Source organism: Ailuropoda melanoleuca, chromosome 8, assembly GCF_002007445.2.
Source record: "Ailuropoda melanoleuca isolate Jingjing chromosome 8, ASM200744v2, whole genome shotgun sequence".
Lineage (NCBI taxonomy): Eukaryota > Metazoa > Chordata > Mammalia > Carnivora > Ursidae > Ailuropoda > Ailuropoda melanoleuca.
This window is the reverse complement of record NC_048225.1, coordinates 87094584-87114419: the sequence shown is the minus strand read 5'-3', so window position 1 is coordinate 87114419 and position 19836 is coordinate 87094584. Positions and strand designations below refer to the sequence as shown.

The 19836-nt window shown below is 44.0% G+C and overlaps 1 protein-coding gene across 1 annotated transcript; it reads right to left on the bottom strand.

Moving 5' to 3' along the window:
• Positions 1-393: 393 nt before the first annotated feature.
• On the bottom strand, positions 394-19831 carry RNASEL (ribonuclease L). The gene is given in 7 exon segments (XM_034666839.1): positions 394-2453; positions 2455-2563; positions 3240-3373; positions 6177-6309; positions 7456-7661; positions 9109-9194; positions 18262-19831. Coding segments are annotated over 7 exon segments (2193 nt in total). The 5' UTR covers positions 19736-19831; the 3' UTR covers positions 394-2402.
• Between the last annotated feature and the right edge of the window lie 5 nt (positions 19832-19836).

The following is a 19836-nucleotide window of genomic DNA, read 5'->3' as shown; positions in this document are numbered from 1 at the left end:
GCACTTCTGCTTGACAAGCCCAGGCACAGAATCACCTCACCTAACACAGTACCTAACATGAGCCACAAACTCAATTAAATGTTTGTGATAATGGCAACTGTATGAGAAATATTTGCAAAGTGTCCACAGAAACCTCCAGAGAATTAAAGCAGAGGGAAAATGTTCAGTTCCTTCCTTCCCTCTCTACAAAGACACCCAAGTTGCCTATTGTTCCAGAATTACTGGAGGGCTGAAAATAGGCTCCTTTTCCCATTGCTAAAGAGCAAGATGCCCTTTCTTAAAACTTACCCAGGCATTACTCATTGACCATTTTCTATTATAGTTATCACTACTCTTTAGAGTGAAAATATCACTTTGAGAGAATCAAACTTAATAAGATGATTCAAAAAAAAATAAGATGATTCCAAGTTTTATTGAATATGCTTTACAAGTGGGCATTTTGATTGACATATCCAGGTACTTACTACAAATCAGAAAATCAAAACTTAACTTTAAAACCTAAAGCAATCTTCCTACTCCTAAAACCTTATAGAATAGTCTTAAGTTTCTTTTTTCTAGTACTTCCTTTTTTTTTTTTTTTTTGAGCAAGGAGGGATGATCCATCCAATCACAGGTGAGAGTGGAAGACATCAATGTCAATTTTGTTTAGTTTAAATTCCAACACTTCTTGCCATCATTTAATGACTCCTGGCTCAGGCTATCGTCTCTTCAGAAAGAACCTAAGATACTGTGTTTTTCGTTTTTTGTTTTCCCCAGATCCTCCCATCCTCCCATTCCAAAGCTCCACCATGACCACCACGAGGATAAGTGGAAAATATATCAGACTTAATGCCAGAAAATATGTTCAAATCAAGACAGTGGTACTTCCTAGCTGTGTATTAGAGCAAATCAACACGTCTCTAACCTCATCTGCAAAATGAGAACAGTAGTACCTACCTCGCAGGATTGTTTTGAAAACAAAAAGAGAAAATATGTAGGTGTAATTAAAAATGATAAAGCATCACTAAAATGTGAGATAGCATTATTATTCATGTATGAAGAAGGTTCGTTCATTTTTCAAGAAATATTTATGTGGCAAACTTTTTGCTAGTCATTAATGGTACAAATAAATTATATATCATTATATATATATATATATATATATACACACACATATATAACTCATTTGCCCTTGAGATCTTACATTGCAGCAGGAAAGAAGCATGAGAAGGTGGAGAGGAGCATGCTCTGATGTGGCTACGGGTGCTAGGGAGCCAGACAGAGCACTTGCACTGGGGTGTGGAAAGTAAAGGTATTGGGGGACTTCTTGGGGAGGTGACACTGGAATTGTTTCACTACAAATTCAAAAGCAAGAAAACGAATCCAAGTCACTCATCTGTGAGGTGGTCCACATAATCCATAGTCCTGGGCCCCAAGTCAGTTCAAAGGTGTCCCAATCCCTTAAGGCAGGGTTTCTCAGACTTGGTACCACTGATATTTTAGGCTGGATAATTCCATGTTGGGGGGCTATCCGGTGCATCGTAGAATGTTTGGTATCATTCCTGACCTCCATCTACCAGATGCCAATAATACCCCCTTATCTCCCAGATTTGAAACCAAGAGCATCCCTGCACACGGCCAAATGGCCCCTCAGGGGCAAAACTGCCCTCAGTTGAGAACTACTGCCATGAGGTCATGGAAAACCAGTGTAGGTGGTTCTAGAAGGAATGGGAGATAGTAATTAAGTTCAGAAGAAGGACCCATGTGAGGGATAACAATAACACCACACACATTTATATAATGCTCTGTAAAAACTGATCTTGGGCAAGTAGTTCAAACTCTCTGAGTCTCGAGTCCGCCAGTTCTCTCTCTCTTTCTTTCTTTCTTCCTTCCTCCCTCCCTCCCTTCCTTCCTTTCTTTCTCTTTTTTTTTTTTTTTTAAGATTTTTAAGTAATCTCCACACCCAACGTGCGGCTCAAACTCACAACCCTGAGACCAAGAGTCGCCTGCTCTACCGACTGAGCCCGCCAGGGGTCCCAGGTCTGCCAGTTCTTAAATGGAGATAACCAACTGTAGCTTGCAAGGTCTTTGGGAGAACCAAACGGGATATTCAAGCATTAGAGGTCTAGGCACTCACTCTTTTGGGGCAACTGATAAGAGGAATCTTAGCAGGATGCCCCCTCCCCCAGCTCCTGCCACTAATCTTCGCCTGTAAGAAGGACAAGGAGGGTAGTTTGTGCACATACTTTTTTGGTTACAAACAAGTGGGGAATACCGAGGACTGTGCCAGGACCTGACACGTCCGCTATCTAACTCGTCCTAACAAGCACCGGGTTAGTGAAGAGACCCAGAGAGTTATGACGTGTCCAGGATCCCACAGCTAAATAAAGTCCGTCCCTGTACTCAAAAGCCTCAGCCACCACTCAGGGCTGACCTTCATCATGCCAATGCTTGTCTGGATTGTGAGTTTTTGGGGAAATGCTTTCTGTATTCTGTGTTCCGTAGTTTCTTATAGACATACATGACCAGATCAGGAAAAGTGCTCTGCAAATACTGGAAAGGTTCTCCAATTCTCAACCTCATCCTGAAATGAAACATAATTGTATTAGCATGGCTGCTCCCAGGTCATCTTCCCCCTTTATGGCATCTGGGCCTGGAGACCTCTTTGCTCCGTCAAGTTCTAGAGCAGAGCAAGTAAGGACTTTGGAATCTGACAGAACAAGATTCATCTCCTAACAACGCTTCAGCTAACTGGCAACTTAATTTTTGTGAATGCCGGTTTTGTCATCCATAACATGGAGATGTGCAGTTCCACAATCTCTTACCTACAGTTCCAAAATCCAAAGGAGCCCTGAAAACTGCAAGTTTTTTGTGAGTTTGCAGCTACCGTTTTGGGCAGCAAAAGCTGATTTCACTAACATGGGTCTCCTTTTACAGCCTAAAAGTAGACGTTTACAGCGCTACATTCACCTTACCCAGGTGCCCAGTCCCCTGCATTGCGTCCCATGACGCAGACACTACCCTTCTGTTCCAGAGTGCTCAGCAAAAGCTAAGAAGGAAGAAGACAGCCTGCCAGGCACGTCCATCATTCATTGTAAGACCCGTGTGTTGGCTCTTTTCCAAACAGAGGGAAGGAATTACTTTCCATTTCATCAAAATAAATTTTCTTCTTTCTAACAAATAGCAGATACGAATTTAGAACGGAATTTTTTTAATCATCCTCATTTCATATATGACTTAAAGGAACAAATAATACTCACTCTTTATTTTTTTCTTCATTAATATGTTCTCCCAGATTCCGGATGAACTTTAGCAGGTCACTCAGACTGTCCGTATAAACATGCTTTCTATTTCTATAAAAGTTATTCATTTCATCCATAACATACTTGTCCATCTAAAACACAAAACATTATGCAAAAATATGGTAGCACCACAGAATAAATCCTCATGGGATGTTAATACAAAGAGGCAAAATACAAATTTGAATATATGCCCAAATTACCACTAATTAACAAAGCAAATTAATACAAAGAAACAAACGGAGGTAAATACCGTATACCGAAATGCTAACTGTAGTTGTGTCTGGATGTGGGATCCTAAGTAACTCTGCATTCCAGTCTCTATTTTCCAAGCAAACTTTTCATGAGTAATTAAACATATTTAAACATGGTTTAGGAATTCTTTGGCTACTATCCTAGGAAACTTGCTCATCCTACTATGCAGTATTTTTATCCTTGTGGCCACCCGTCCAAGCTGGTAATTGATTACATGTCCCCCTTGAAGAGGATTCGTTCAGACTAACATCAGACCTAGCAGCCATTGCCAAAGTGAAGTGTGGTTGTTTTTGTTCAGTGTTGTTTTGAATTCTATTTCCAAAGGGTTCATGTTTCTCCTTGCCTCTAAGTGTCCCAGAGAAGCTTCTCTCCAGTCAATGCCTCTCTCTTCGTGCGTGCACCCTTGTCGATGGCTGTCCTATTTAGAAAGCGTGTCTGTGTGGCAGGACGGGGCAGCCTGTGGAGAGAAGGCAGCAGCATACACTGGAAAACTTAGCTCCTCCATGCGGCCGCAAGACTGAACGTCTGACAGTGACATTGGGCAAGTCACAAAAAGCCACAGAAAATCAAAGTCTCACATGGGAACTAAAAGATAAGACTTGAAGTGAGTCAAAATTCAATATAAGTCAGTGAAGTTTAGGGGAAAGAACTGATGAATTGGGAAACGAAAGAATACGTGTTCCCTCTTGGTTCTGCCGATCTCTGCCTCTCCGGTCCTGGCTCTTTCAGGCCGCACGCCTGAGTCTCAGTGCTGTGCCAGGAAACGAGCTGCGGGACTCGATGGCACGGCAGCTTCCTGCAGCGAGCGGCTTTAGCGCACGGCCTCGGCAGCCAGACTGCCCAGCTGCAGGTCCCAGGGCTGGCTCTGGACCGCTGGAAAAAAGGGTTTGTCTGTGCCTCCGCGGGCCCACCTGTGACATGGAGGTAATGAGCTTAGAGGCTGTTATAAGGATTAACTGTGGAAACTCTCATAAAGTCCTGGGAACTATAACTGCCGTATAGTCAGCTACAGAATTGTCCGCTATTACTGTCATCTATTTGGTTTCAAACTTCTCTGTTTCTACAAGTGTAAGTTTCAGCTGAAGTTTGTTGTTGTCGTTGTTGTTTTTAAATTTTATTTACTTGAGAAAGAGAAAGCAGGACAGGGAGAGCACGGGCAGGGGGAAGGGGCTGAGGGAGAGGGAGAAGCAGGCTCCCCACTGAGCAGGGAGCCCGACACAGGGCTCGATCCCAGGACCCTGAGATCATGACCCGAGCTGGAGGCAGACATTTAATGGACTGAATCACCCAGAGGCCCCTTAGTTGAAGTTTTATAGACATTCATTAGCAGAGTCATGGTGCACCCTCATTAGCAGAGTCATGGTGCACCCACTCCATGCCGGGAATTCAGCAATGGACAAGACAATGGACAATCTCTGCCTGGGTGGAATTTACAGGGTAGCAGGAAAGATGGACGCCAAGGCAGCAATTATGAGTGTGAGGTAAGCGAGGGAAGGAAAGCAAAATGAGGTAAGCGAGGGAAGGAAAGCAAAATGAGACCCAGAAACAAAGAGGTGTGGGAGAAGTAGTCCTAGATCAGGCATAAGATAAGGCTGCTGTTGGTCAAAGGGCTGATTATGGATTCTCCCATAGTGCTTTGCACAGTCTCTGGGCTGCCCAGCATGCATCACACAGGCAAAGTTTCTGTGGGCCTCTCGGCCTCCCATGGCCCATGCTGTACCCTGCTTCACATGCCCATGGCCCTGCGTGGGTCCAGCAGGTAACTGGTACTTGACAGACGTCCGCTAAGTAATAATAATGAACGTTCGTGGGGGGCGCCTGGGTGACACAGCTGGTTAAGCATCCAACTCTTGGTTTCGGCTCAGGTCATGATCTCAGAGAGGAAGCCCTGCCCCAGGCTCCACGCTCAGCACAGAGTCTGCTTAAGATTCTCTCTCTCTCTCCATTTCCCTCTGCCCCTCCCCCTCCCCACTCTTACACACACATACTCTCTCTCTCTGAAAATAAACCTTTAAAAAAAAAATGAAAGTTCTGATAGCACTGACTAGATCAAGATGATGACTGATTTTTTATGCTTTACTATATTCAGTTCATGTTGGATGGACCCTTTCCTGAAGAGGAGGAATTTGAAAGATCACTTTTTCTTCATGGTGTGTCTCGTCAGGCAGAGTGTAGATGTGTGCACGGCTTCTCAGACCGGGGCTGTCCAGACAGCAGAGGTAGCCGATCTCTCCCTGGACCGAGAAGCCTCATGGTGGAGCAGCTCGTAGGGGTTAAACTCATTTAATCAGCTGCTCTTGTCACAACAGAAATAGGATTGTCAGCCAGGCCTCTCTTAGAACCAAGGGTGGAGGGAAAGAGCCTTAAGAAAGGAGAAAGCTCCTGGGCTGGGACGAGGCCATCCTTAAAAGGAGTCTAGATCAGAGTCTGTCTGTCAGGAGCGCCTGGCCTCTGAAAGATGGAGCAGGGACCCAACAGGGCAGAGGGGGACTGGGATGGGGAGGAAGGCAGGAAAATCACCTCTTCCCCTCCCTGGTTGAGCCAGGCCAGCAATATAAAAAAAAAAGTTAGAAAAACTAACGTAACACATTACACAAATCCTTATTCCTAGAATAATTTCCAGACCATAGGAACTGTTCATACCTTGGAAGTCCACCGGGCAAAACTTTTGGAACATTCAGATTTTTCAGGTTGCAGAAGTTGGACAATCTTGCTTTCTTCCAATTGCCTTTTAATGTCAGATTCATTTCCCACATCCCTAAGGGTCCTATAGCGGCTGAGGATGACAGAATTATCATGGTCATACCATTCTGCCCTCTCTTTTTCAAAAAGAAAACAAAGTTACATTTTGTTTTTTGATAAAAGTAGTAAAACCACGTCTCTAGAAATTCTGCGTGATGGGAGAGGCAGACAGGCATCTTTTCCTCTCTCTCTTTTTCTGCTCTTCAGAAAACAAAACCAGAATCCAGAGAGGTTAAGTCACTGCTCCAAAGACACACAGCCAGGAAATGCCAAGCTGAGAGGAGAGCCCGGGTCTGTTGGTGCCCAGCCTGACTCCTTCCTACCCCACCCTACCGCTATGGTTAACATTATGTGTTAATTTGGCCACAAGGGGCCCAGATTAAATACTATTCTAGGTGTATCTGTGAGGTGTTTCCAGACAAGATTCACATTTGAACTGGTGAACGCAGAAAGGCAGATCACCATCCCCAGTGGGAACGGGCCTCATCTAACCCACTGATGGCCCCTTTAGAACAAAAGATGGAATTCACCCCTTCTTGTCTGATTTTTTCAGCTGGGCCATCAACCCTCTCTTGCCCTCAGGCCTCCCAGCTCTCAGGCCTTCAGACCCCTACTGGAATCCACATCATCAGTGCTCCTGGCTCTCAGACCTTTGGATTTGGGCAGAATTACACTGTGGGCTTTCCTGGGTCTCCAGCTTGCAGGGGCAGATCGTGAGAATTCTCAGCCTTAATACTGCATGAGCCATTTCCTTGTAAAAATAAATAAATGATAGATAGATAGATAGATAGATAGATAGATAGATAGATAGATAGATAGATAGAGGCACCTTGGTGGCTTAGTTGGTTAAAGCATCTGGCTCTTGATTTTGGCTTAGGTCATGGTTTCAGGGTCCTGAAACAGAGCCCCATGTTGGGCTCTGGTCTCAGCACCGCATCTACTTAAGATTCTCTAAATAATAAATAAATAAATAAATAAATAAAATCTTTTTAAATAAATCAATCTATATTTATATTTATCATTTGGATACACTGTGTGTGTGTGTGTGTGTGTATATATATATATATATATATATATATATATATATTAGTGTATACTAGTGTATAGTGTATATTAGTCATGATGTATATATCATGTCTCCCTTCTGGAGGCCTGGAATATGCAATCAAGTTTTACTTACTTCTCCCAACTCCAAAAGAAGGGATGACCCAGCAGGCCACTCAGGTGCCCCTGCACGTTGTCTCCAGGGTTAAACAGCTCACGAATGAGGTCCCGAGTTTCCTCATCTGGAGAAAGTTCAATCACCTCTTCATTACTTTTTGTCTTCAGTGTCTCAAAAGGGAACGCTCCCTTCCTTACCACATAGAGGACCAGCCGTCCAAGGGCCTGCAGGGAAGCCACAAATCAAGCCAAAGGCATCTATGAATTATCACTCTGTATGGAGGTGTGGTGCAGGTCACGACCAAATGGAAAGTGGGAGAAATCTCGAGGTATCCACAGGCTTGTTAGGAAGAGAAGGCACAGGTTCTGCATGGAGAACCCCTCAAGACACTGTAGGGTCCCCACAATTTAGGTTTATAAGGAGCAAAAGATAATCCTAGGCCAGAGTTGTCAGGGCAAACTGCTTAGAAGAAGAGGAATTTTTTTTTAATGTAAATTTCTTTTTTCTTTTTAAGATTTTATTTATTTATTTGACAGAGAGAGACAGCGAGAGAGGGAACACAAGCAAGGGGAGTGGGAGAGGGAGAAGCAGGCTTCCTGCGAGCGGGGAGCCCGATGCAGGACTTGATCCCAGGACCCTGGGATTGTGACCTGAGCTGAAGGCAGATGCTTAATGGCTAAGCCACCCAGGAACCCCGAGGAAGAGGAATTTGACCTAGACCTTAAAGTATGGATCAAATGTTGATAAACAGAGGAGAGGAAAACTGTTTTCAACAAGGGAAATGCCAGGATTCTGGCTGGAAACTGGGACTTTGGGTTGGGACTATGTCAGATGGCAGATAAAGGAGCCAATCCAGGTCCAGTGGGACATGGCAACAGCCCCAGGAGTTAGGCTATGACAGGGAAGAAAAGCCAAGAAGGAGGCCAGCATAGGCACTTCCTACAGCAGGCAAGGCACCAGTCACGGAAGCAGCTAAAATCTAGAGCATTTTAGCAGCAAAGGCCAGACGTGGATGGAGAGCTCTTGCCCTGGGGTTGAACGTTCTGCACCCTGGTGAACCGCCCCCCCCCCCAGGACGAAGCTGCCCTGACAGGGTCAGAGTCAATCTGGGAGCTTTGGTCTGCAGGGGTCAGGCTTTGTTTCTGTTGTCTCCTCCCAGGAGAAACGGCTATTTCAAGTTCTTCACCTTTGCGGCCAAGAGCAGTCTCTTCCAAGCTGGGGAGCAATCCCATCCCTCCCATGGGTTCCAGAGGGCCTTCATATCTGGTGCTCCTCGGAGTTTAACATACAAGTTTGAACAGAATGGGAAAAGAAATCCCATTTGCTTTGTCTTCAGGCAGGAAATACCTCCTGCAGGAATTTTGGAGGTCATTCGGACCTACCTCCTGGGGGTAATTTTAGAAGAGGTGTGGCATGCTCAATTCATTTACTATCTAGCAGGTGGCAGAAGAGAGAGAGAGCCAAAGAGATGCAGAAAGGAGCCCCGGCAGCCCAGAGAAATGCCCTCGTCTGCAAGGGGGTGAAGAAAGTGAGCCCCGAGAGATATGCCTTGAAAGTTAGTTAGAAGAGTTAAAATAGAAATGATGTCTAATTGGCCAAAGGAAATAAGGGAATGAACGAGACAAACAAGGAAGCCGAAAGATGGAAAAGAAAAACAATGGTAGAAATTACCTGTAGATCACTCCTGATTTCCTGCGGCTCTCCAGCCCACTTGATGCTTTCGTTAAAATCTGCCAGGCAAACAGCATTCTTGGAATCTAAAGGATAATTTGTAGAGATGCAGTGAATATCGTCTCTCTTCATGTTGTAATTAACTAACCACGTACCACAGTGTGCTACCATCTCCGAGGAGGCAGTAAGAAAGCCTGTATCTGTGTGGCTGTTTACTCCTCAAAACAGCCACGTGTGTCACCTGAACTATGAGGGCAGGATTTAATTTCATTTTTTCGAGGTCTGGGGGCGGGGAAGGATGAGGATAAATTTAACCAGTTCCCCATTCAGGCAATTCTTGGTGGCAATGAGCACAGATTTATAAAGGAACTGCTGGCAGGAGACACGCTGTCTTCCTCAGGCTCAACAACAACGAACCAAAGAGACTCCAAATTCAAGAGCAGCTCGCCACGGCACCGCACTCCATCAAGCCCACCAACCACAGCCCCCACGACGCTGTGAACAGTTACCACGGATTAACCGTGTGCCTGAAATGAGTCACTGCCTCCTTGCCCTCCGCAGAACCACTCTCCCTTAAGGAAGCCAGGATGCATGGATGGGCGAGGTCAGAAACAAGATAAAAGGAGAGCAAGTCAGTGATCTGTCCTTGAAGAAGCGGCTTCAGCTTCTGGCTTGAAAGAGTCTAAGAAAGCAAACAAGGGTAACTCCGGACAGTAGGACGGTCAGCAGAACTTATGGCCAATTAGACTTAGATATCAAAGTTGGGCGGAAACCCACAGTCTAACAAAAACGAACCCATTAAATTATTCAACAAAGGTCTAGTGAGGGGGAAAATGACAGTGAGGGAGGAGAACACAGCACAGGCCCCGTGGAGTTTTGAGTCTCTGAGGAAGGAGATAGATACTGAGGGAATGTAAAATTAATTGCAACTTTATTTTTTTTTTAAAGATTTATTTATTTATTTCAGAAAGAGAGAGATCTAGTAGGGAGCGGGGCAGAGAGAGACAAGCAGACTCTGCACAGAGCATAGAGCCCCACGTGGGGCTCCATCCCAGGACCCTGAGATCATGACCTGAGCCGGAGGCAGACGCGTAACCGGCGGAGCCACCCAGGCGCCTCTAATTGCAACTTTAAAAATGCTAGCCAGAAGTGCAGGATGCTCTGGAAGTGTCTAACAAGAGCCACACGGCTGTGTGTGGGAGAGAAGTCTTCCTTAAGGATGGACCTTAGACAGAGATCAGTAGAATTCGTGTGGGTGAATGGTACAGGGAAGAGAGAATTCCAGATAGGAATTCCCAAGGCAGAAAGGAACCTGAGGAATTCCACTCTGACAGAAAGGAGGCCCAAGCGCCGGGAGAGGAGGGATGAAGTTGGAAAGTAGCCTGCCATGCGGCTGAAGGGGCAGAGGGTGCAGATTGTAAACCAGAGACTGTGTTTAGCTATTCAAACTAATAAATCCCCTTCACTGTGTAAGCCACTGTGAGTTCTCTGCTACTTAAATTTGCAAATGCCTAATGGAACTCTTCACAACTCTTCTGACACTTGATTTTTTTTAACGAGCCCCAGGCTTTACTTTTATTTTTAGATTCAATCGACACCATTAAGGTGCGATCAAAATTTTAAACCCTTACACTCAGTTTCTGCACTTACGGAATCGCAGACTGCTAAAAGTTGATAGGCAGAGTTAGGATAAAATTCGGGCACTCCACCCCACTGTCAGTGAATCAAGGACCTCTTCATCCTCACTACCACCAGAGCGATATCATCTAAGATGATATTTTTAATTAAAATTTTTAATGAGAAACATAATTTTTCATTAAAAATTCTTTTAATAATTTTTTTAAAGATCGTATTTATTTATTTCACAGAGAGAGACAGCCAGCGAGAGAAGGAACACAGCAGGGGGAGTGGGAGAGGAAGAAGCAGGCTCACAGCGGAGGAGCCTGATGTGGGGCTCGATCCCAGGACTCTGGGATCACGCCCTGAGCCGAAGGCAGACGTCTAACGACTGAGCCACCCAGGCACCCCTCATTAAAAATTCTTAAAGATAACACATATTTAGGTTACTTAATTAAATTTTTTTGTCTATTCTTTGCTGCTTATAAATCACTGTTTTCTTCCAGGCTCTTTCTCTCCTTCCTCATGCAGATCTTTTAGCAGTTCTTTCATATATGGTCTGTGGGTAGACAGTCTTCCTGAATCCTTAAATGTTTAAATAATGTATTTCAACAAATGGTGCTTAGAAAAACTGGACAGCTACATGCAAAAGAATGAAAATGGACCATGTTCTTACACCATACACAAAAATAAAGTCAGAATGGATTAAAGACCTAAATGAGACCTGAAACCATGAAACCCCTAGGGAAAAAAAAAAAAAAAACAGGCAGTAATTTCTTTGACATTGGCCATAGGAACATTTTTCCAGATACATCTCCTCAGGCAAGGAAAACAAAAACAAAACTAAACCATTGGGACTACACCAAAATAAAGAGCTTCTGCACAGCAAAGGAAACTATCAGCAAAACGACAAGGCAACCTACTGAATGGGAGAAGATATTTGCAAATGATATATCTGATAACAGGTAAATATCAAAAATGTATAAAGAACATATGCAACTCAACACCAAAAAACCCAAATAATTCAATTAAAAATGGGCAGCGGTCCTGAACAGACATTTTTTCCAAAGAAGACATATAAATGGCCAACAGACACGTGAAAATTTTCTCAACATCACTCATCATCAGGGAAATGCAAATCAAAACCATGAAGAGATATCACCTTACACTTGTCAGAATGGCTAGAATCAAAAAGACAAGAAATAATAAGTGTTGGCAATAATGTGGAGAGAAAGGAACCCTTATGCACACTCTTGGTGGGAATGTCAATTGGAGCAGCCACTGTGGAAAACAGTGTGGAGGTTCCCCAGAAAGTTAGAAATAGAACTACCATATGATCCAGTAATTCCACCACTGGGTATTTACCCAAAGAAAACAAAACCACTAATTTGAAAGTTATATGCACCTTTATGTGCTGTGGAACACTGCAGCACTATTTACAATAACCAAGATATGGAAGCATCTCAAGTGTCCATCACCAGATGAGTGGATATATATAGATATATATATAACAGAATATTACTCAGCCACCAAAAAAAAAATTAGATCTTGCCATTTGTGACAATAGGGATGGTCCTAGAGAGTATAATGCTAAGGGAAGTAAGTCAGTTAGAGAAAGCCAAACACCACATGATTTCACTCATGTGGAATTTAAGCAATAAACAAAGTCAGGGAGGAAGGACAAATAAAAAAACAGACTCTTAAATACAGAGAACAAACGGGTGGTTTCCAGAGGGGAGGTGGGTGGGAGGATGGGTGAAATAAAGGGGATTAAAATACACTTTTCATGATGAGCACTGAATAATGTATAGAATTGAATCACTGTATTGTACACCTGAGACTAATATAATACTGTGTATTAATACTTCAATCAAAAATATGTATTTATTTTGAATCATGTGTGAACAATAATAATTTGGCAGTTGTCCAGTCCATTCTGGATGCTTTAACAAATTACAGTAGATGGGTGTGGCTTAAACAACAGAAACTTATTTCTCACGGCTCTGAACAGTGGAAATCTGAGCTCAGGGTGTCAGCAGCATTGAGTTCGTGGTGAGGGCCCTCACACTGGTGTATAGATAGCCATCTTCTTTGCTGTATTCTCATACGGTAAAAAGACAACTAGACAGCTCTTTCAATAAGGGCACTAATCCATCCAAAGCAATTTTGAGAAAGAACGAAGCTTGGGGTATCACACTTCCTGATTTTAAACTATATTACAAAGACCCAGTAATCAAAATCGTACAGTACTGGTATAAAACCAGACCACAGATGACTGAAACAGAATCAAGAGCCTAAAAATAAACCCACACATAGGCAGTCAACTAATATTTGACAAGGAAGCCAAGAATGCTCAATGGGGAAAAGATAATCTCTTCAAAAAATGATGTTGGAAAAACTAGATAGTTACATGCAAAAGAAATGAAAGTAGGGGCGCCTGGGTGGCACAGCAGTTGAGCGTCTGCCTTCGGCTCAGGGCATGATCCCGGCGTTATGGGATCGTGCCCCACATCAGGCTCCTCCGCTATGAGCCTGCTTCTTCCTCTCCCACTCCCTCTGCTTGTGTTCCCTCTCTCACTGGCTGTCTCTATCTCTGTCAAATAAATAAATAAAATCTTTAAAAAAAAAAAAAAAAGAAATGAAAGTAGACCCCTATCTTATGCCACTCACAAAAACTAATTTGAAATGGATTCAAGACTTAAATGTAAAACCTGAAACCATAAAACTCCTAGAAGAAAACACAGGGAAAAAGCACCTTGATATTGGTCTTGGCAATGATATTTTAAATATGACAACAAAAGCACAAACAAAACAAAAGCAAAAAAAAACAAACAAACAAGTGAGACTACATCAAACTAAAAGCTTTTGCACAGCAAAAGAAACCATCGACAAAATGAAGAGGCAGTGTATAGAATGGAAAAAATATTTACAAATCATGTATCTGATATGGAGTAAATATATATATATTTATGTGTATGAAATTCATTCAACTCAATAGTAAAGATCAAATACTCTCATTAAAAAATGGGCAAATGAAGAGACGTTTTTCCAAAGACATTAAAAGAGCCAACAGGTACATGAAAAAGTGCTTAATATCAGCAATTATCTGGGAAATGCAAATCAAAACTATAATGTGGTATCATCTCACACATCTGTTAGAATAATTGTCAAAAAGACAGGAGATAACAAGAATTGGTGAGGATGTGGAGAAAAGGGAACCCTGTGTATTGCTGGTGGGAATGTAAATCGGTGTAGCTACAGTGGAAAACAGCACGAAGGTTTCTCAAAAAATTAAAAATAGATAAAACAGGAGTGTATCTGAAGGAAAAGCCATCACTACCTCGAAGAGCTTTGTGCACTGCCGGTTCATTGCAGCATTATTTATATTAGCCAAGACATGGAAACACACTGTGTCCACTGTATAAATAAATGGTGGGATATATTCAAGGAATATTGTGCAGCCATAAAAAAGAAGGAAATCCTGCCATTTATGACAATACGGATGAACCCTGACGGCGTTATGCTGAGTTTAATAAGTCAGAGAAAGACAGATGCTATGTGATCTCACTTATATGTGGAGCCTAAAAACACCCTGAACTCATAGAAGCAGAGAGTAGGTTAGGGGGTGCCAGTGGTAGGGCTGGGGGAAATGGCTAAAGGCAGCCAAAGGGTACAAACTTGCAGATGAATAAGTCCTGGGGATGTCATGTACAGCGTGGTGACGGTGACTATAATTACCAACACTGTATTGTATACTTGAAGTTGAGAAGAGAGTAGATCTTAAAAGTTCTCACCACACACACGACGGTAACTATATGTGGTAATGTGGTAGCCAACGGAACTGTGGTAATCATCTTGCAATACATGTGTATATTACATCATCACATCGGATACCTTAAATTTATACAATGTTACACATCAATTTTATCTTAATGAAGCTGGGGAAAATAAAAAATGTGTTTCTGATTATGAAAAAAAGGCACTAATGTCATTCACGAGGGCTCCACACTCACGATCTGATCACCTCCCAAAGGTCCCATCTCCAAATGCCATCGCACTGAGATCAGGGTTTCGACCTATGAATTCTCGGGGAATACTAAGATTCAGCTGTTAGGTTCTTTCTCCTCAGCTCCTTTTTGTATTCAGAATGCTGAGGAGAGAAGTCTCTTACCAATCTGATTCTGGTTTCTATGTAGCTAATTTGTTTTCTTTTGGGAGCTTTTGAGGTGTTCTCTTTTTCCCTTGATGTTTTGATATTCCTTTAAGATATGACTCAATAGGGTTTTTTTCCTTACTTACCCTCAGCTCTTGGTGAGTTTTTCAATAAGAGAACTATATCTATCTTTAGCTCTGGGACATTCTCACTTTTTTTTTTTTTTTTTCAAAATTGCTTCAACCGCATTTTCTTCTTCCCTCTGGAATGCCTATTAGAACTTCCGGATCTAAATCCTGACTTCTAAACCTTTTTCCCTATTCATCCCTTTATGCTTTTCTATTATTTCCTAGGAAAATTTCTTGGGCAAATCTTCTAGCTTGCTAATTTAATCTCCAAGCCAGTCTTGAGTTTTAAGCTTTTAAACAATTATATTTTAAACTTCCACATTCTCTATTTGGTTCTTTTCACAATGCTTATCTTTGCTTCTTGGATGAAACAGCCCATCTTTGTTCTCTGGTTTTATTAATTATACTTACTTTAAAGAACTGTGGTTACTCCAGATGGCAAACTAAGCAAATACCCATGTCCTAACCCCTCGAATCTATAAATATTACTTTATATAGTCACGCACACAAAAGGACTTTGCAGATGTGATTAAGGATCTTGAAACAGTGGGCACCTGGGTGGCTTAGTCAGTTAGACATCCGACTCTTGATTTAGGCTCGGGCGATGATCTCAGGGTCGTGACACTGAGCCTGTGTCAGGTTCTGTGGCGAGCGTGGAGCCTACTTAAGTTTCTCTCTCTCCTCCCTCTGCCCCTCCCTGCTCACGCTCTCTCTCCCTCTCTAAAGAAAAAAAAGAGAGAGAGAGAGAATCTTGAAATAGGAGAGATTATCCTGGGTTAGCAGGTGAGCCCTAAATGCAATCACACATATCCCCATGCAAGGGAGGCGAGGGACATCTGACAACAGAAGCTTCCACAGAGGCAGAGACTGAGTGATGCACAAGCCAAGGAATAGTAGCGGCCACCAGAAGGGGGAAGAGGCAAGGAACAGAGTCCCCCCCCACCCCCAGCCTACAGAGGCAATTTGGCCTTGCTGACATGTGATTTGGGGCCAGCGGAACTGATTTCATACTTCTCGCCTCCAGAACTGTGGGAGAACAAATTTCTACTATTGTAAGCCACCAAGTTTGTGATCATTTGTTCCAGCAGCCATAGGAAACTAACACACTTTGCATCTAAGTTCTTCTATTTCATGCATCTCTTTCATGGTATCAGCACCTCATAAATATCTTCAGTGATTTTTGACTGCAAGCCTTACTTTGCAGTTGAGAATCCCTGATGCCCTTTGAGTTGCTTCTGTTAATGCCACCGAGCATGGGGGAGAGATGGAGGCAGTTGTCAGAACTTCTGCTTTGCATTTTAGTCAGTGAAACTTGGGGGTAAGCACTTAGTAGGGTGCTTTGGCAGAAATCTTGTGGATTTGACTGCTCTTTGTTTCTCTTGAGATCATCAACCACCCAGCATCTCAAGGAGTAGCCCTGTCTGCAGACAGACGGGCCTGGGACAGATGCTTGGTCTGTGCGGAATGCACAGGGTGTGATCTTCCTAGTTTCTACGGAGGCAACAATCTGCCTGCTAGCTGGTCTTCTGTCCTCTCCTGCTGCTGGCTTCCAGGCCTCCTGAGTGGTGTTTCTTTGCGCTGTTCCCACTTCCATGAGTAATATTTAGCTGTGGCATCCTGCATTTGTCCTGGGCTCCTGTGTCCTTCTCTAATCGTGTTCAGTCTCTTTACGATTCCTCAAAGATTTTGTTCTGTAAAACTTCTTTTGTTATTTTGATCTCAGCTAGGAATTCATTTAACAATCTTCTCCTATCATTTTAGGGATTTAATACAAGGAATAGTCTGTAATATGTGTTAGGTTCACCACCGGGAGGCCGATTAGAGTCAATTCTCAATTCTCTATCGTTCGAGCTTAAGAATAGGAGAGGTGGTGCCAGAAATGCCAGAAAAGACATAGCGACAAGTAATTTTCCTTTAGCACATGAGACGTGACTCTTTTGCATCAAGATCAGCGTTAGAACTGGGAGGACGCCGCCCTCGGCTGCATGTCGAGGACTCTGCCCCGCTCTGTAGAGCTGTACGTATTTCTGGCCTTTGTCAGTCTCCCCAACAAAGTTGCTTAAAACCAGGAAGGAGTGCCACCAGCACCTGTCCTCAAACTAAAAGCCGATTCCAGTGTATTCTGATGTCTACCTACTTCTTTCAGGTCTTGTCTAGGACCTTAAATACTGTTCTCTGCCTTTCAATACCTGGACCCTCTTTCTGTCTTGTTCCCTTACACCTACCTTGAGTCTCAGTGCGGTCTGTGGGGTAGGCATCAGTTTCTGCTCAGCCCTCCGGACAAGTACCCGGCCTTTGTTGAGCACCTACAATATCCAGGTAACCGGTCCAACGCACTGCACTTAGACCTCCGAACAAGCTTATGAAGGAGGTACTACTTACCTTAAACGAGGAAACTAAGGCTCACAGAACCAGGTGACTTGTTCGAGGCTGCAAAGCTACAAAGTGGCAGGACGAGGCTGCAAGCCTCCCTCCACGTGGCTAAAGCTGAGACCCCTTCTACTGCACCCCACGGCCTTGCGGGACTTTACATCAGCTCTGCTTCTTTCCTTTAATGCTGCTTTCATTTACTTTGTTTTTGGCTGAGGCCCGTGGGTGCAGACTCATTCTCCCCACTTGCAGTCTGTTTCACTCGTTCCATCTTATCCTGGCCGCCCAATTTTGACCTCGGTTTTGCCATTAAATTTCACAGTGGAGGGGCGCCTGGCTGGCTCAGTCGGCGAGGCGTCTGCCTTCGGCTCAGGTCATGATCCCAGGGTCCCATGATTGAGTCCCACATCGGGCTCCTTGCTCGGTGGGGAGCCTGCTTCTCCCTCTGCCTGCCGCTTCCCCTGACTGTGTGCTCTCTCTCTCTCTCTCTCTGACAAATAAATACATAAAATCTTAAAAAAAAAAAAAATTTCACAGTGGCTACCATCTTGGCTGAAGGAACACACCTTCAGGATTCTCTGACTTGCAGGCTGCTTTAGGAATTCAAATTTCTGGAGCTGACCCCATCCAAGACATAACCTTCATACTTATATTTGCCAAACGAAACAGAGATTGGCCTGGTATTTCATCGGTATCTGCAACCTCCCTGTGGGGTAAGGGTTACACCTGGTAGCAGGAGAGCCAGCACTGTAATTACGACTCTGTTACATTAATCCTCAAACTGATTAATGTGCATTTCCTCTACTCCTTTCCTACCTATAATGAAAATCCTTTCTTTTTGTAAATAAAGACCCCATGATTTCTACAAGAAGACTGGGGACTCACCTATGAAGATGTTCCGGGGGTGCAGATCCTGGTGGGTGTATCCACACCGCAGATGGAGTTCTTCAACAGCCTTAAACACAGACAAGAGGACGTTTCGAGCAAACTCATCTTCCTCATTTTCCACAGCCTCCCCACGGTGCGTGGTCAGGTGTTCCTCCAGTGTCCGCTCGCAGAGGGCAAGACACACATACAGACAGCCCTTGTGGCTCTCACTCCCATAGAACGTCACCAAGTCACTGTTTGCTCGGCTGCTCTGCAGACAGGAGACTTCCTGTTGTCCACGGGTGCTGCCTTCATAGAATCGCTTCACAGCTACTTCCTGCCCTTCATAGAACCCAAGGTAGATGCCCCCTTCAGAAGTGTCAGCAATTTTATATTCTTCATCAATAAAGATCTTGAGGTTGCCGATCATAGGGCGGTATATTCTGCAGAGATGTTCCAAGGCCTTCCCCCAGCGAGAGCTCTGAGGCTTCCAGTCTTCAGCAGGAGGGGGGCAAACTTCTCTGGCTCCATAAGAGAGAAGCAGCTTTACCAGGAAAGGGTCATAGTTGCGCCTTGCTTTCATCACCAGATCCCCACAGTCCGTGCTGGCTCCTTTCTCGCATAACAGTTGGGCAGTGTCCTTCAGGCTGTATTGGACGGCCAACAGAAGCGCTGTTTTGCCCTCCCTGTCTGTGTCATCAATCTCTATATTTTCTTGTTCTAGAAGCATCTGCACCAAACCCAAGTGCTTCTTTTCCACTGCCAGGATCAGGGGTGTCTTCCCTTCCTCTCCCCTCACATTGACATCAGCCCCATGGTCCAGCAGAAGGCGAGTGATGCCCTCCAGATTTCTATCATCAGAGCTCCTAAATGCATAGATCAAAGCATTTCTGCCCATATTGTCACAGGCTTTGACATCTGCCCCCATCTCATCAAGGAGGATCTTCAAGATATCTACATGTCCATTTTCAGCAGCATCCATTAGAGCTGTAGTCCCTCCTTTTCTAAGCCTCTTTTGATCCTGCTTTGTCCTTCGACTCAAATTCACCTTTGCACCATTCTCATACAGGAATTTTAAGGCTTCGACCCTACCATTCACAGCAGCTTCCATGAAAGCTGTGAAGCCATTAGCATCACACTCATTGACATCTGCTCCTCTAGAAAGGAAAAGTCTGAGCAAATTCACATTTCCCACAATCCCAGCAATGATGAAGGGAGTGGCCTCATTCTTCTTCTTCAGACACGGGTCAGCACCATAGCAAAGCAGAAGATCCACCATGTCCTCCCGGTCACTTTGCACCGCGTTATGCAGAGGTGACCAGCCCCACTCATCCTGGAAGTTGACATCAGCCCCTCCTTCCAGCAACTGCTGTACCAGGTTGATGTTTTCGTCTCTAACAGCTTTGATTAACTTATCGCCATCCACTGATGTCCTCCCATTGCTGGAGGGTGTGGGTCTCTCCTGAAGACTGTTATGGCTCTCGGTCTCCATGAAGGTAATTACCACTGGCTACACCTCTGTGACTTTTCTTTGAGACAATGAAAACTGATCTCCTTGGGACTTGATCAAGGAGACATGGAGCTCTTTGAACT